The sequence below is a fragment of the Cherax quadricarinatus genome, chromosome 69 (genome assembly GCF_038502225.1).
Source record: "Cherax quadricarinatus isolate ZL_2023a chromosome 69, ASM3850222v1, whole genome shotgun sequence".
Classification (NCBI taxonomy): Eukaryota; Metazoa; Arthropoda; class Malacostraca; order Decapoda; family Parastacidae; genus Cherax; species Cherax quadricarinatus.
In genome coordinates this window covers 471,750-490,225 of record NC_091360.1, presented here as the reverse complement: position 1 = coordinate 490,225, position 18,476 = coordinate 471,750, and the positions used below count along the sequence as shown (strand labels likewise).

At 41.9% G+C, this 18,476-nt stretch overlaps 1 protein-coding gene across 1 annotated transcript in view; it reads right to left on the bottom strand.

Annotated features, from left to right (window-relative positions):
* LOC128701840 (uncharacterized) overlaps window positions 1-4,640 on the bottom strand; it is a 39,831-nt gene extending 35,191 nt beyond the window's left edge. Inside the window, exons 1-3 of the mRNA XM_053795764.2 lie at window positions 4,597-4,640; window positions 2,397-2,880; window positions 1,368-1,473 (exon numbers count right to left, since the gene is read on the bottom strand). Of these exons, the coding sequence (XP_053651739.2) occupies window positions 1,368-1,473; window positions 2,397-2,879 (589 nt within the window). The 5' untranslated portion in view covers window position 2,880; window positions 4,597-4,640. The remainder of the gene's footprint in view (window positions 1-1,367; window positions 1,474-2,396; window positions 2,881-4,596) is intronic.
* Window positions 4,641-18,476: the final 13,836 nt, after the last annotated feature.

Here is an 18,476-nt window from a genome sequence, read left to right as displayed (position 1 = left end):
AACATTCAGTTTATATATAATAGTAATGCTTACATAACTTTAATAACTCATTCACACTGAGTCTTACACAAACTATTTTGTCCTGGCAATGTTTTATTGTAATTATTAAACTAAGAGCAAACTACCAAAAATATAATGAAGTTCATACTATGAAAAATTTTCAGCATTATATAAAAATACAGAACTGTATATGTGATTTTTTCCTTACTAAAGCATCATTAGTGAACCTAGTTAATGATCAATCAACATTATCCATCACTTGAATTCTTCAGTTTTTTTTTAACATGTTGGCAGTCTCCTACCAAGGCAGGGTGACCCAAAAAAGAAAAACACTTTCAACTAATGTGACATTTTATTATGGCAACGTTTCGCTCTCCAGGAGCTTTATCAAGCCGTTACAAACAGTACATGGACACAGAGGGTATATATAGGCTCAGAGTGAGGTGCAATACTAGTGGTGGTAGTAGTAGTGATATAAGTTGTAGTGGTAGTGATGGTAGTGATACAAGTTGTAGTGGTAGTAGTAGTAATACAATATGTTAGAACAATAAACTTGCACATGAGTAAAGGATATAAGAGCTATTACTTGGGAAACATAAAAATTGGTTAGACAAATATCCGCAGATGCAAGTGTCTTGAATCTTCACTAATAGCCGTTTCTAATACTATTAAATAAAACAAAGGCAGCTTCATCTCTGAAGTCTTAGTAAGAATCCTCCTGAAAACAGTAAACCCTGCCATCACTTTAGTCTCTCCTGTTAATACTACACAAGCAGATTACAGAGAATGAACATTGAAACAGGCCTTCTCTATCCAGCCTCCAATAGAAATATTTGTCTAACCAATTTTTATGTTTCCCAAGTAATAGCTTTTATATCCTTTACTCATGTGCAAGTTAATTGTTCTAACATATTGTATTACTACTACAGTACTACCACTACAACTTATATCACTACTACTACTGCTACCACTAGTATTGCACCTCACTCTGAGCCTATATATACCCTCTGTGTCCATGTACTGTTTGTAACGGCTTGACAAAGCTCCTGGAGAGCGAAACGTTGCCACAATAAAATGTCACAATAGTTGCACTTGTGTCCTTTGACTTTACATACTGTCGGTAATTCTACCAACTTTATTACAAAAACACTTTCACAATCAGTCACACAAAATCACTGTCTTTGCAGAGGCATACAGTAAATAAAACATAAATGTTTCTAATTTAAATGTCTAAATAACTTCAAAAATCTGAAGCTAGTCTGAAAATTTAAGAAGGTAAAAGAGAATGGATAAGAATATTTATTAAGGCCAACATATATTAGACTTAGTTGGACTTATAAATTACATACAACTACCTTTCTCCTTACCTATGATAGGTAGTGTAAGAGGTATATTCTCTATGGCAGACTGCTGGGGCACACATATTACCCAGTTGGGTTCACACCATCTTGCCATCTCTTCTCCATGGTGTTCCTGGTGGCAATCAGTGATGATAATTTCCAGTTTCTGTTACTTATCACATTTCAGAAAAATCATGCACAGAAATAGCCTCTTGCTCCTGGAATTTTAGTTACTCTTTTTTATTGTACACTTCAATTATATCTCCCCTAATTCATCATCCTTTGTCATCCTTTTCTGTATAATATTAGGTGCATGTATGTCAATATGGAGACCAGAGCTGAGCACCATACTCTAAATTGGGACTTCTATTATTTATATTTATATTAGTTTTATTGCAACTATTAATGCAATGTTTTTTGGCTTTTAATTTCTGCCAACCTAAACTCCTAAATCTGTTTTGCATTTACTCTGATTTAAATCTACATTAATTAGCATAAGTGCCACAGTTATTTTCTTCTAGGTTTAGAACCTTACTTTTGTCTGAAGTGACCTGCAGCTGCCACTTCTCTGACCACATCATCAACCTATTTAGGTCATCCTAGAAATTTCTTGTGTCCACATTAGAAATTATTTGACAGCCTATTTTAGTGTCATCAGCAAACTTGTTCCCTCTTCCCGCAAGGGTCCCAATATTGACCCTTGTGATACATCACTCATAACAGGTCCCCATTGTTTTCTCCTATTAATGCAACCTCAACTACTGGTCAGCCATGTCTTGATCAAAGAAATAATTTTCCTCCTATGCAATCTGCCAGTGCAGTCTGGGCTTACTGAAGACCATATAAACAATATCATAACTTTTTTAAGGTTTACCCCCTCGAATACCTTAGCAAAAATGTTAGTACGTAATTAGGTTAGACATATGAAGGTAGCTCTATTCCTTTGGATCAAGAACCCTTCACAGGTATCAAGGTACCTTCCCCAAAGGGCATAAAATATATAAAATTCATGTATGTAAAAGTGAATTTTTTGGCAAGGCAGGAGAAAGGCCTTACCTGAAGATGTTTGTAGAAGACATTGTTGTCAAGGTCATGATCTGTCATGGTTGTTGTAGGCCACAGTACTGCCTGTTGCTGCTGCTGCTGCCACCGCTGCTGCTGCTGCCACCGCTGCTGCTGCTCCTGCTGCTGCTGCTCCTGCTGCTCCTGCTGCTGCTGCTCCTGCTGCTGCTGCTCCTGCTGCTGCTGCTCCTGATCCTGCTCCTGCTGCTCCTGCTGCTGCTGCTGCTGCTGCTGCTCCTGCTGCTGCTGCTGCTGCTGCTCCTGCTCCTGCTGCTGCTGCTGCTCCTGCTGCTGCTGCTCCTGCTGCTGCTCCTGCTGCTGCTGCTCCTGCTGCTGCTGCTCCTGCTGCTGCTGCTCCTGCTGCTGCTGCTCCTGCTGCTGCTGCTCCTGCTGCTGCTGCTCCTGCTGCTGCTGCTGCTCCTGCTGCTGCTGCTCCTGCTGCTGCTGCTCCTGCTGCTGCTTGCCCTCATCAAGCATGCTGCAAAACATATTATGTTAAGCTGGCCAAACATGTCAGAACTGACAGTGAACAATGCAGTAAAAAACTGCAAATACCAGGCATACCTGTACCTAAATAAATTTACTTATATTCCTGTATAAACAGGCCCAGTGTCTACCCCCCTTGAGGGATTCACATGATTATGTCTAGCTCTTATACAACGTCACACAGATTAACCTTATTCTTAATGGTACTCTGTTTTATCAAAAAAATTGCGAGTCTACAAATCACTTGGAACAAAATGATGAGATTCATCCTGGGGCTGGGTCCAAGAGCATGTAGGCCACAATGAATTACAACTGGACACACTGAATGTTGAAGACAGAGTAAAGCAACTGAAGTTAAATCATGTTTATAAAATTGCTCTCAATCAGTATTCTGAATATGTATTTTGCTGTGTACTTTGTCAAGGTTAGCAACCAAAACCAGAATGGTATTTAGGGGAAGTGAGCACAGTCACGTAGTACCTACATTATTATTATCATGGGGGAATGCTAAACCTGTAGAGATTATACAGCACCTGTGGGGAAGGGGGGTGGTGGAAGGCATTCAGGCTCAATTTAGGGAACTGGAGCACAGACAATTCCCTAAACAAAGAGCCCCTCACCAGCATGAAGAAACCTCCACTGAGTGTTGCAGTACCTGGAGTATACCTGGAAAGAGTTTTGGGGTCAATGCCCCCACAGCTCGGTCTGTGACCAGGGCCTGATCAGCCAGGCTGTTACTGTTGGCTGTACGTAAACTGACGTACAAACCTACAGTAGATGGTCAGACCTCAAACACCTTCAATAAAATTGCTGTTTCTTCAACATCTTTTATAATTGTTCCATAACCTGATGACATAGAGCCAGTTTGAAACTGCTTATGAAATCCCAATTATTTTAAGATCACTGAATCAGTTAGTTAATTACATTTGTACCTTGTTCAGCTATCAAAACTTTGGGGCCCAGTCCCTGGACACATTATGTACCTCTGTAATCTTTTGACTACCGCCCACAGGAGGGGTATGGGGTGCATAACAAACATATTAAACTAAAAAAAAACTAAACTATGTCTCAAGAGTTATATTACAAAAATGAGTTGCCACCTACCCAGGCATGAATTTTACAAAGATAATATAGTGCTTTAATACGGAAACTTTTTTGTTAACTGATTTTAAAAAGAAGAGAACAATAAAAGAATGTAAGTTAGTGGCAACACATGTAAGGCTAGTCCTAGCATTAACCAGGTCAGGAATAGACCTAAAAGTTACCTAATAAATGAAACTACACTATTATTATTATAATCAAAACAAAGAGCTAAACCTATTAGGGTCAAATGAAATGAAGGAAAATAATTTGTTGTATAGTTTACATTCTTTAACTTCTTAGGCTGAAGTCTCTATTTAATGTGAACGTAAACTATTAAGTTTACTTTATCCCTATTGTACCTCCTTTTACTGTACCTGACTGTCACGCAGATAAGTTACTAAGCTGTTTTATTCTTCATGGTTAAAATGATGACTTATTTCTTCTATATCAAACAACTAGTTTGCTAATAATAATATATTACAAGGACCACGATACAAATAAGTCACTTTGTCTTTGTTGTTTATCCTTGGTAATATACACACATGTTACTATTAAGACAATTATAATCACCTACAACTTGAGTAAGTGTACTAAAATGTAATTATAAGTGAATAAAGTAACTTACTTAACCACCTGACAACCATATGTGTTGTTGTTGTTGTTGTTGGGTTGTTAAGGACCAAGAAAACTTACTTCCTGCCTCCTGGGGGCACCAATATACTTATATATTACACAAATCTAGACTTTAATTGAAAAAGGAAACAAAGTTTGCTAGTAAAACATAAATTGGAATAATGTTCTTCAATTAGGTGAGGTGAAGGCTTCCCAGCAGTGACAAACATCCCTGATAACATTACAGACAAATTCTTAAAAGATGGTTCCTGGGAATTACCAGCCACCATTGTGCACATAATAAACTTGTCCCTCACCACCAACACTGTGCCTGAGAGGCCACAGTTACTCATATCTTCAAGAAAAAACAGTAGGTCTAATGTCAGCAACTATAGGCCTCTGGGTATACTCAGTGTGATGTCCAGAATTCTATATTTAACTGTACCTAAATAAACTTACCTACTAATCTTAATGATAAAAAACATTCTTCACCAAATTAAACTTCAATAACAGAAACATACAGTGGGACCAAAGTAACTATGTCCTAAATGAATCAAGCTGGCAAGATTTTCTCAACAACACTGATACGAACCTTTGCCTAAAAAATAATTAACATTTTGGCACTTGAGGAATGCTCAAGGCACATTACCCTAAGAAAAAAAAATGTAAACTAGAAAGAGAGATATACTCTCTCTACAGGCGAAGACGAAGAATCACAGAGCTGCTGAAAGGGGCCAGGTCTCTCTGAAACATGGAAGGAGGCGATGGTCACAGAAATACAATATATCCAACTTAAAGCTTAAGGAATCATAAAGGAGCTAAAAATCACAGGAAGAACTATAACAATAAATGAAATTGAGAAAAAAATATGTTAACTTATGCCAGATCTAGGGCAAAAAACACATCCAGTATTGGAGTCATACTGTTATTGCCTTATTACTCTTAAGTTAGTTTTAGGTTTGCCCAAAATGTTCTGCATATAAAGGGGTTTTTGGTATGTACACCCAAATGCCATTCACCTTTATACAAAGACTGTATCATGCTAAAATAAACTTATTCTTATCACTAGAACTAAGGAATCATGTAGCAAATAGTAGACAACAAACTATCACTGCACCTCGGGAAAATAGAAACCATACTCCGTGGCACGAAAAGTAAACTGAAAAGGGTAAATACTTTTAATGCCCAGTGTAATGGGGAACTTATCACTTCAGTATCTTCAGTGAAATATCTGGGAATTCCCTATGACCCAAGCACATCAGAATTAGTAAGTGTCCGGGGCCCAAGATTGTTCAACTGCCTCCCAGCATACATAATAATAGACCCCTGACTGTCTTCAAGAAGGCACTGGACAGGTACCTAGTCAGTACCTGACCAACCGGGCTGTGGTTCGTACATCAGTTTTTGTGCAGTCAGCAGTAACTGCCTGGTTGATCAGACCCTGATCCACCACGAGGCCTGGCCTTAGACCGAGCCGCGGGGGCGTTGACCCCCGAAATCCTCTACAGGTAATCTACAGGAGCAATGTAGTAAAAAAAGCGAAATGCCAAGTTAAAGTTCCTCTACAAACAGACAAGTGTCTACTCACTGAGGCTCGCAAGAACCTATGTCTAACTGGATTGCTAGTGCAGTCAGCTCACACTGAGGTCCGTGGTTCGATCCCCGGTACGGTGGAAACATTAGGACGTGTTTCCTTAAGACACCTGCTGTTCCTGTTCACCCATCAGTAAAATAGGTACCTGGGTGTTAGTGAATTGGTGTGGGTAAGATAAGATAAGATTTCGTTCGGATTTTTAACCCCGGAGGGTTAGCCACCCAGGACAACCCAAGAAAGTCAGTGCGTCATCGAGGACTGTCTAACTTATTTCCATTGGGGTCCTTAATCTTGTCCCCCAGGATGCGACCCACACCAGTCGACTAACACCCAGGTACCTATTTGCTGCTAGGTGAACAGGACAACAGGTGTAAGGAAACGTGTCGAATGTTTCCACCCGCCGGGAATCGAACCCGGGCCCTCCGTGTGTGAAGCGGGAGCTTTAGCCACCAGGCCACCGGGTCACATCCTGGGAGAAAATTGACGTAATTTGCCCGAAATGCTCTGCCTAACAAGGGACTTTCTATATAGTAGTATGTCAGTGATTCACGAAATCGTAATGACACGATTGCAAACAAACCATACCAGTGGCTAACGCGACGGTCTGGAGTTTTGAGACTCTATGACCGCGGGTTCAAATCCCGCCCGTGGTATGGTTTATGTTAATGATGTAAGCTAGGCCTTTATATCTTGTACATGTACTTGCAGAAATAAAGATTCTTCTTCTTCTTCTTCTTCTTCTTCTTCTTATTATTATTATTATTATTATTATTATTATTATTATTATTATTATTATTATTATTATTATTATTATTATTATAATTATTATTATACATTATTTATCATGTAGATTCTTCTTGTTCTTCATGGTACTCTGCTTTAACAAAAAAGTGAAAAACAGACTACAAATCACCCCAATGGAAATATATCAATTAGTCTGACTTTTCTGGGGGATTATTCCAGGTAATTTACAGATACTTATGTATACCTGTACCTAAATAATCTTACATGCATCTCAGTCAACAACAACAGTCTTTGTGGAGCCTTAAAGCTGATGTAAGGCGACCCGACCAACTGACCACATCATAGATGGTGACCATCAGTGATGGGCAGAACACAGTAAGTTCGTCTGTGATGTTCAAAACATATGTAGAGCGAAAAGTTCTCAATCAATCAAAACCAGCCAGCGCTGAAGTCTTGACTACAGGTGTACGTCAGCAGCGTCAACAGTCAGGTGTCTGGAATGTTGTCAACATCAGGCTTAACACACTCTTACCCATCCATCCATGTAAATTAAAACTGAACCTGAGACCGAATTTTAATTAACAAAGAAACTAACAGTGGTTACAAAAGGAGAAGTATGTATCAAGGAAAGCCCTTAGTAATGCAGAGCACTTCAGGAATGCAAAGGATAAATCTTAAAATTATAATTATCTATATGAATTAGTATGTAACACTTTTGTGCTCTCAAGACTTGTGAAAATCTAAAAATTGTAAAACTGAAATAAAATTTTATTGAACACACCAAGAGTCCTACACTTAATTGCCTTCAAAATATCACTAATATATCTTTCTTTAGTGTATAAACACTTGTTTATGTTTGATCGACACTCACGTGTATATTATATAGTGTAATAAACACTTGTTACTGTTTACGGAACACCCATGTGCATATATATTACAATCTAAGAGCTAAACCCATCGAAGTAATAGTGTCAAGAGAATGGGAGTCAATGAGGTTAGAGCCAAGAAAGAGGAGAACCAGCCCACTTAGAGCGAAAAACTGTTCCACAAGGTACAGTACTCCTGGCCCGGTGGCCGGTGGCTAAAGCTCGCGCTTCACACACGGAGGGCCCGGGTTCGATTCCCGGCGGGTGGAAACATTTCGACACGTTTCCTTACACCTGTTGTCCTGTTCACCTAGCAGCAAATAGGTACCTGGGTGTTAGTCGACTGGTGTGGGTCGCATCCTGGGGGACAAGATTAAGGACCCCAATGGAAATAAGTTAGACAGTCCTCGATGACGCACTGACTTTCTTGGGTTATCCTGGGTGGCTAACCCTCCGGGGTTAAAAATCCGAACGAAATCTTATCTGGAGTTTACCTGCAGAGAGTTCCGGGGGTCAACGCCCCCGCGGCCCGGTCTGTGACCAGGCCTCCTGGTGGATCAGCGCCTGATCAACCAGGCTGTTACTGCTGGCTGCACGCAATCCAACGTACGAGCCACAGCCCGGCTGGTCAGGTACCGACTTTAGGTGCTTGTCCAGTGTCTGCTTGAAGACAGTCAGGGGTCTATTGGTAATCCCCCTTATGTATGCTGGGAGCCAGTTGAACAGTCTCGGGCCCCTGACACTTATTGTATTGTCTGTTAACGTGTTAGTGACACCCCTGCTTTTCATTGGGGGGATGTTGCATCGTCTGCCAAGTCTTTTGCTTTGCTCCCACCCTTTTCCTCATATCTGACATAGAAATGTAAGTCACAGCACCGTGTCTTCCTTTGCTGATGATACCAGAATTTGCATGACAGTGTCCTCTATTGAGGACACTGTCAATCTCCAAGCAGACATTAACCAAGTCTTTAAATGGGCCGCAGAAAAACAATATGAAGTTCAATGAAGACAAATTTCAATTACTTCGGTCTGGAAAATTTCGAAGAAATAAAACCTAGATCGGAGTATAAAATAAATTCCAACCACACAATATGTTCTCGCGCTACCATCCTGTGGACGGTAGCGCAAGAACATATGGATACACAAAAGGCCCAGTAACTAGACCCCAAGGGGTTAACATGAATACATTTGGATTTATATCTATATATCTACAGTTCACTTATCTGTTACAACCAAATTTAGGAAATTTGCATAGTATATCTGGTATCTTATTTTCATTAATAAGATATCTTGACATGTCACATAGGTTATTATACTGTCTATCTTTGTATTCCTCAATAAGTGGACAATTAAGCACATAGTGTTCAAGACAGTGACCATATGCCTGATCACATAATTTGCATTTTGTTTGATCATCATCTGTGTCTCCCAAACTGCCAGAAGTATTTGTAACCAAGCCTAAGCCTGGCCACTACAACATCAGTCAGTCTGTTCACATTGCAAGTTGCTCCATAAACATACTTATCTACGTTCATGTTATCATAGTGGGTTATAGATCTACTCAGGCTTCTAACTGCATTTCTATAACAATCATTTTCATTATTTACTTCTCTCCTAATATTATTCCTAATGCTAGACACAGTTATACCAAAGTTATATTGTGCATTCTCCAGGTCTCCAGGTAAACTCCAGGTAAACTCTGATCAGATAGTGATAATGTCAGAAAATCTCACTTTCAAAGATCACAACAATGTACCACATCTGCCAGAGAAATTATAGGATGGATAATGAGAACCTTCAAAACTAAGGATGCCAAGCCCATGATGATTCTCTTCAAACTGCTTATTTACTCTAGGCTGGAATACTGCTGTGCACTAACGGCCCCTTTCAGGGTAGGCGAAATTGCAAACCTGGAGAATGTACAGAGACCTTTCATTGCAACTGTAAATACAACAAAGCGCCTAAATTACTGGGAACGGTTGAAGACCCTTGAATTGTATTCCTTGGAAGGTAGGCGAGAATGATACATGATAATATACACCTGGGAAATCTTAGAGGGACTAGTCCCAAATCTGCACATGGAAATCACTCCCTACAAAAGCAGAAGACTCGGCAGGCGGTGCAACATCCCCTCAATGAAAAACAAGGGCGACATAAGTACACTAAAATACAATATAATAAGTGCCAGGGGCCCAGGATTATGTCTCCTAGGATACATAAGGGGGATTACCAATAGACCCCTGGCTGTCTCCAAGAGGGAACTGGACAGGCACTTAAAGTTAGTTCTCGACCAACCGGGTTGTGATTCGTACGTCGGTTTGCGTGCGGCCAGCAGTAACAGCCTGGTTGATGAGACCCTGATCCACCACGAAGTCTGGTCATGGATCAGGCCGCGGGGACGATGACGCCTGGAACACCTTCTAGCTATACTCCAGGTATATACTGTGGTGATGGCTGAGTGGTCCAGTCTTCAGTCCACCACCAACCATCGTAGTTATAGGTTGAGTGGGCCAGGTGGTCCAGTCTTCAGTCAACCATAGTAGTGATAGGTTGAGTGGGCAAAGTGGTCCAGTCTTCAGTCCACCACCAACCATCGTAGTGATAGGTTGAGTGGGCCAGGTGGTCCAGTCTTTAGTCAACCATCGTAGTGATAGGTTGAGTGGGCCAGGTGGTCCAGTTTTCAGTCAACCATCGTAGTGATAGGTTGAGTGGGCCAGGTGGTCCAGTCTTCAGTCAACCATCGTAGTGATAGGTTGAGTGGGCCAGGTGGTCCAGTCGTCAGTCAACCATCGTAGTGATAGGTTGAGTGGGCCAGGTGGTCCAGTCTTCAGTCAACCATCGTAGTGATAGGTTGAGTGGGCCAGGTGGTCCAGTCGTCAGTCAACCATCGTAGTGATAGGTTGAGTGGGCCAGGTGGTCCAGTCGTCAGTCAACCATCGTAGTGATAGGTTGAGTGGGCCAGGTGGTCCAGTCGTCAGTCAACCATCGTAGTGATAGGTTGAGTGGGCCAGGTGGTCCAGTCTTCAGTCAACCATCGTAGTGATAGGTTGAGTGGGCCAGGTGGTCCAGTCGTCAGTCAACCATCGTAGTGATAGGTTGAGTGGGCCAGGTGGTCCAGTCTTCAGTCAACCATCGTAGTGATAGGTTGAGTGGGCCAGGTGGTCCAGTCGTCAGTCAACCATCGTAGTGATAGGTTGAGTGGGCCAGGTGGTCCAGTCTTCAGTCAACCATCGTAGTGATAGGTTGAGTGGGCCAGGTGGTCCAGTCGTCAGTCAACCATCGTAGTGATAGGTTGAGTGGGCCAGGTGGTCCAGTCTTCAGTCAACCATCGTAGTGATAGGTTGAGTGGGCCAGGTGGTCCAGTCTTCAGTCAACCATCGTAGTGATAGGTTGAGTGGGCCAGGTGGTCCAGTCTTCAGTCAACCATCGTAGTGATAGGTTGAGTGGGCCAGGTGGTCCAGTCGTCAGTCAACCATCGTAGTGATAGGTTGAGTGGGCCAGGTGGTCCAGTCTTCAGTCAACCATCGTAGTGATAGGTTGAGTGGGCCAGGTGGTCCAGTCGTCAGTCAACCATCGTAGTGATAGGTTGTCACTCTCAGTGATTCTATGTAAAATCAAAATGGAATTAAAGGAACTTATGAAAAGTATTTTCTGATGCCATGGAGGTTTAATTTACAATTGTCTTAGTATATAGGAGTTAGTAGAGAGTATTAACCTCCTGCGAGAACATTATAGTGTCACTCATATAACGCAACACAAATATTACCAGTGAAGTCAACACTTAATGTCTCTCGTATAATTTCCAAGATGTGTGGCAATAATTATAATAAATGAGCACTTAACAGTATTGAAAATTTAAGTATACTTGGAGAGGGCTTCGATGATCAATGCATTAATGTCAGACTGCATCCTGTTGTAATTTCAAGTCTTAAACTGATGTCATATCGAATATTATAATCTCACAATTAATATCAGGTTTTCAGTCCTTCAAGGGGTACCTTGATGCTGATGAATGAGGGCTCTTGATCAAAGAAACTTGCGTTAACTTCGTTTTTTTAGGACTGACTTTTTATGATTTCTAGGATAAGATAAGATTTTATTGGGATTGTTAACCCTGGAGGGTTAGCCAACTAGGATAACCCAAGAAAGTCAGTGCGTTACCAAGGACTGCTTGTCTTATTTCTGTTGGGGTCCTTAAATCTTCTTCCCCAGGATGCGACCCACACCAATCGACTAACACCCAGGTACCTATTTGCTTGCTAGGTGACAGGGACAGCAGGTGTAAAGTAACACTCCCATTGAATCTACTCTTGCCAGGGATCGAACCATGGACACTGTGTGAACAGCGAGAGCGTTGCCTACCAGGCCACCCACAGCAATAGGAATCTAGTGGTAGGTGAACAAGAACAGCGGGTGTAAAAAGATTTACTCCTGTGATGAACAAGATACCATGTTCAACATCTGGGTATCTTCATTTGAGAGATGTTTCAAGTATATAAGTTCCTCTCTCATGTCTCGGTATTAAACTGATAAAGTTTACTGTCCAGGTTAAACGTGTCTTATACTGACAAGTAATGATACTTGTCTGACACAGCAACACCATGGAATCTTGCTCTGTAGCTCTATTGCTAACACCTGGCCCAACTAATGAGCATAACCTACTGCCGCTGGTGGGTCCCACCCACTTGTGATGCTGCCTTCAACTGTTGCGCCTCTCCACCTCTCCTCCGGTGTTTTTCTTCCTTCGTGTGATAAAGAATGCCTCTTCTGATCAGCTTCAAGATTTCAATGTTCGTCTCTTACTTTGTTTTTCATTCATAGGTTTTAATGTTGCCATTTGTAAACATCAGTTGGTGATGAAATACTACAAGATTGTGGTCAGCTTGAGAATGATAAATTCAGAGAAGACTATGTGACCAGTAGGTAGAAGGCATCATTGGTGTTGTGCATGGGTCAGTGTAATATTTCAAGAGATTATGTGCTTGTATTCACCCTGGTGGTGGTGGCGTTGGAGTAGCAGCGACAAGATTACTCTCACATCTTTCCTCACACCACCACCTGGCCGCCATCACCTGTGGCTGCTGCTGCTGCTGCTGGTCACTCTCACCCTCCCTGCTGCTGCTGCCCTGCGTCCCACTTCACGTACGTCAACGATCAATATTAGGGGTATACAAAATAGCTTGTACATCAGAGGGATTCAGTAGCAATGTTTACAAGTCCCCAGGTAGATAGGTGACCGTTGCAGACGAACCTGGAGAGTTAGTTACTTGTATGGCCTGGTTCTGTCTTGTTAAACATATGGAGCCTCAGTGACTGACTGAGGTCACCGAGGCTCTCCACTAATACTCATTGCTATTTGATGGATGTACGCTCATATAATTTTTCCAGTGTTGGTGGTGTACGAGGAGTGTGAAGCTGTGGCCAGCACCACCGTCGACCTGGTCACCAGCAGGAGAAGCACCACCACTAGTAACACCAGCACCACACTCCTGGCACTGCCCTGCGGTGCCCAGTCCTTCCCAAATATTTCCAATCCTTCTCACTCAGAAGCGATGGTCGTCATAGCAACTTGCGACGTTATCAGCAAGGCAGTGGGTGCCATAGGGACAATGCCCATCGTACCGGTGCCCACACATACTCCTAAATGCCCCCCAGGGCACCAGGAGTCATGTGCCTTTCTGATGGCTCCTCTGAGACGTGTGCTGGACCTGACGTTGTCATGGGTGATGCACCACGCATGGAATCATGCCATGCTCCTCCACGATCATATCTTGCAACTCAAGGATAATATTGCTCTTGGTGAGTCCTGTTCTTGGTAAGTCCGGCTTTCGGAAAGTCCTGCTCTTTCTGAGTTCAGCTCTCGGTGAATTCAGGACTAGGTGAGTCCTTCTAGTGATAAGTTGCAATAATACCCGTTCAAAGTGTTAGGAGTGGTTTTTCTCTCTTAGGTTTTCACATTCTAATGAAATTATGCAATTACAGAACAGGTGGAACTCGAGCACATTGCAAGCTCCTCTTGTGTTTTGTTTGCAATTGTGTTATTACGATTTCGTGAGTCAGAAATTATCAAAATATAATTAGCATTATCATCATTAACTTGCCACTGGGAAAAAAAATAATCTAGGGAACAATTGCAGTGAAGGACTTCGTGGGAGCAAGTACCCGGCTTGGGACACACCTCTCTTTCCTTGAACTGCCTCAAGTTCACCCCTCTTCCTCAGCAGATTCTGGAACCAAGCTGCAGTTCCTGACTAAGGTTCTACTCGAGATTAAAACGAAACCCTGCCACATGGTCATTGTAGGGAACAAAACCAACGTCATTTCCCTTCTGAAGGAGGTAAGATGATGTGGGGATGTTTGTAGCCGCCTCCTACCTGCTCAAACTGTTCTCCACTCTAGGACCGACCCACCTTGTTTATAATAATTGTAATAGTAATAGTAATAGTCTTTATTTCTATAAGTACATTATACAACTATTGCAGACCTAGCTGACATCACTGACAAACTATACAGAAAGCCCCTGGTTATGCAGAGAATTTCGGGCAACTAAAGTTAATCTTGTCCTTCAGGATGCGACCCACAACAATCGACTAACACCCAGGTGTCTACTTACTTCTAGGTGAACAAGGGCAGCAGGAGTACGGAAACATGCTCAACGTTTCACCCATACCGGGACTCAATCCCGGACCCTTCAGTATGTGAGCTGGGGACGCTGCAAGCCAAATCCCATATTCGAGTTTTTGTGACGTCTCACTTTATCAAGGATAATGTGAGAGATGACGAAAAAGCTTAAAACATTACTACTTTTTTAGTGTGGTTATAATTGCTTATTAAGATATCACCTGTTTTTGTGAACTTATTGCATGCACTTACATATATATACCAAATAAAACGGATTAATCCAATAAATTCATAAGATATTTATTCACAAATATATAAAGTAGAAATGTACTCAGAGACATGTCATTAAGTTAGCATGTTAGCTTCAGGTTCGTCTAGTATCAGGACAAGGATCATTAATGCCACATTTCACCTAGACACTAAGGCCAACTATAAGTATTAAAGTGTAAGTGTATACAGGGTGTAACAGTGTTGGGTAATCTGGTGCAGATATCCAGCTCTGAGGCGCAAGATAACGGAACCGGTTGTGACTGGCTGGTCTTCACTTCCATCACCGATGACTTAATAAAGACCTCAACTACAGAACAAAATGTTTATTTCGTCAATATTTCTCTGAACGCGGTGAGTTTACACCTTGAAATACGATTTATATTTTTTGAGCTAAAGTATAGAGACCCTGAGTTGTGGGTGCTGTAAATGCTTAAGGTTGCTTGATTAATGGGGTACAAGGCCTATTTAACACACGAGGATCAATAAGGCACCATGTCACTACCAGTCAAGCAGACTTTAATCCCTAAAATATGAATTAAACTAGTCATTTATACAGCTCACGGTTCTGATGGAACTTTTGAACATGTCCCTTGTTTTTAGAATCTACTCAGACAAGTTAAATGTATCCTTAATATTGTATATTGACCTTGAATGTTGTTAATAACCAATTCTAGACATCATATTCTATATTTCTATGTTATTTGTTAATAAAGTTAGCGTCTACTAAATACGGACTTAACTCTTCCACTCCATTATGTTGGTAAAATGCTTTATACTGCCTTTATAGCTCGTGGAAAGAGTTTAACCCATAGGGGTCATATACCACAAGGGCAAGAAGAGCTACTCGGGATCCAACGAAAGGGAAATTAGCTCTTATTCCATGAATCAAGAGCCCTTCACCAGCACGAAGGCTCTTGGCGTTGAAGCCAGAAGGGACTAAGTATTTATGTACATGAGACAGTAAGGTCACAGTTGGTGCTGCTGACACAACCTTGTCACAGTTCTGCTGATAAAATAATTTTATTGTAAGCACCGTGGCTGAGTGCTTATAAATCAATACTAAACACTAAACCCACAAGGGTCATCCAGTGAGTGGCTACAGTGTCGGGCCTGCTACATACATGGACCACGAGGGTCATACAGTCAGTGTTACAGTGTCAGGCCTGCTACATACATGGACCACGAGGGTCATACAGTCAGTGTTACAGTGTCGGGCCTGCTACATACATGGACCACGAGGGTCATACAGTCAGTGTTACAGTGTCGGGCCTGCTACATACATGGACCACGGCTTAAGTAGTCAACAGAGTAAAGTCCGAGGCAGCTACGGTGAAAAGCTCTGTTCCACAAGGCACAGTACTAGCTCCCATCTTGTTCCTCATCCTCATATCCGACATAGACAAGGATGTCAGCCACAGCACCGTGTCTTCCTTTGCAGATGACACCCGAATCTGCATGACAGTGTCTTCCATTGCAGACACTGCAAGGCTCCAGGCGGACATCAACCAAATCTTTCAGTGGGCTGCAGAAAACAATATGAAGTTCAACGATGAGAAATTTCAATTACTCAGATATGGTAAACACGAGGAAATTAAATCTTCATCAGAGTACAAAACAAATTCTGGCCACAAAATAGAGCGAAACGCCAACGTCAAAGACCTGGGAGTGATCATGTCGGAGAATCTCACCTTCAAGGACCATAACATTGTATCAATCGCATCTGCTAGAAAAATGACAGGATGGATAATGAGAACCTTCAAAACTAGGGATGCCAAGCCCATGATGACACTCTTCAGGTCACTTGTTCTATCTAGGCTGGAATATTGCTGCACACTAACAGCACCTTTCAAGGCAGGTGAAATTGCTGACCTAGAAAATGTACAGAGAACCTTCACGGCGCGCATAACGGAGATAAAACACGTCAATTACTGAGAGCGCTTGAGGTTCCTGAACCTGTATTTCCTGGAACGCAGGCGGGAGAGATACATGATTACATACACCTGGAAAATTCTAGAGGGACTAGTACCGAACTTGCACACGAAAATCACTCACTACGAAAGCAAAAGACTTGGCAGACGATGCAACATCCCCCCAATAAAAAGCAGGGGTGTCACTAGCACGTTAAGAGACCATACAATAAGTGTCAGGGGCCCGAGACTGTTCAACTGCCTCCCAGCATACATAAGGGGGATTACCAACAGACCCCTGGCAGTCTTCAAGCTGGCACTGGACAAGCACCTAAAGTCGGTTCCTGACCAGCCGGGCTGTGGCTCGTACGTTGGTTTGCGTGCAGCCAGCAGCAACAGCCTGGTTGATCAGGCTCTGATCCACCAGGAGGCCTGATCACAGACCGGGCCGCGGGGGCGTTGACCCCCGGAACTCTCTCCAGGTAAACTCCAGGTAAGTCATCCTTTATTCTTCTGTTTGGTCATTGACAGTTATTCATTAATAATTTATCTTGTATTGATATGTGAATGTGCATTTAACTATGTAAGTTCTAATATTCATATCATTACCTTTCACAAAGAAATGTATCATAGTAGTGCTGACAAATGTTTGAACATGTTGTAGGGGCTGAGGGAGAGAGCGTTGGAGGCCATCCAGATAGGTGAAGCCATAGCCAGGGCTAAAGTCACGTCTTCAAACACCACCAAGGTAAATGATTCTTGTAACACCTGTTGTGTGACACCTGTAGTGTAACACCTGTAGTGTAACACCTGTTGTGTGACACCTGTATGTGACCTCTGTTGTGTGACACCTGTTGTGTGACTCTTGTTTGTGACCTCTGTTGTGTGACACCTGTATGTGACCTCTGTTGTGTGACACCTGTTGTGTGAATCTTGTTTGTGACCTCTGTTGTGTGACACCTGTAGTGTAACACCTGTAGTGTGACACATGTATGTGACCTCTGTGTGACACCTGTTGTGTGACACCTGTAGTGTAACACCTGTAGTTTGACACCCGTAGCGTAACACCTGTAGTTTGACACCTGTAGTGTAACACCTGTAGTGTAACCCCTGTAGTTTGACACCTGTATGTGACCTCTGTGTGACACCTGTTGTGTGACTCTTGTTTGTGACCTCTGTTGTGTGACACCTGTAGTGTGACACCTGCATTGTAACGTCTGTTGCGTGACACCTGTAGTGTGACACCTATAGTTTGACACCTGTAGTGTGACACCTGTTGTGTAACACCTCTATACTATAGAGAAATAAATAAGTGTGTGTGATACCTGTTGCATGTAGTATATTGTGTGGATGCTGTCTAAATCAGTCATCCTCTGAAGAACTGAACAGTTGGTTTCTTTACTTAATGTTACTACACAATAAATTAATGTGATGTACGTCACTATACACTGATACACTAGACTGACTTTTTCTCCAGTCTGGTAATAAGTGAACATTCTAGTTTACACTCACTCACCCATTTGACCATAAACAGAAATATCAATCTCAATCTTAAAATAATGAATCCTAACTAGTCATAAGTTGGCCTATGATACTCCAATACTGAAACTATGTACTGTGCCAAAACAAAAGCATTCACATTGCTAAACTCACAAACTAGTATTTAGTCACTTAGCCATAATACCAACTTACCTCATAATTTGTAATATTTTAAAATTAAGAATTATTCTAAGTCTGCCCGAAAAGCCTAGCCATGCTAGGTGTTCTAGTGGTACACTCTGTAATTATTATTTTACTACATGTAAACCACACAATAACCAAATTCTGTAAACTCAGCATTGTAATCCTTATAGAGAATAAACTTTGAATTGAATTGAATTGAATTTGAATT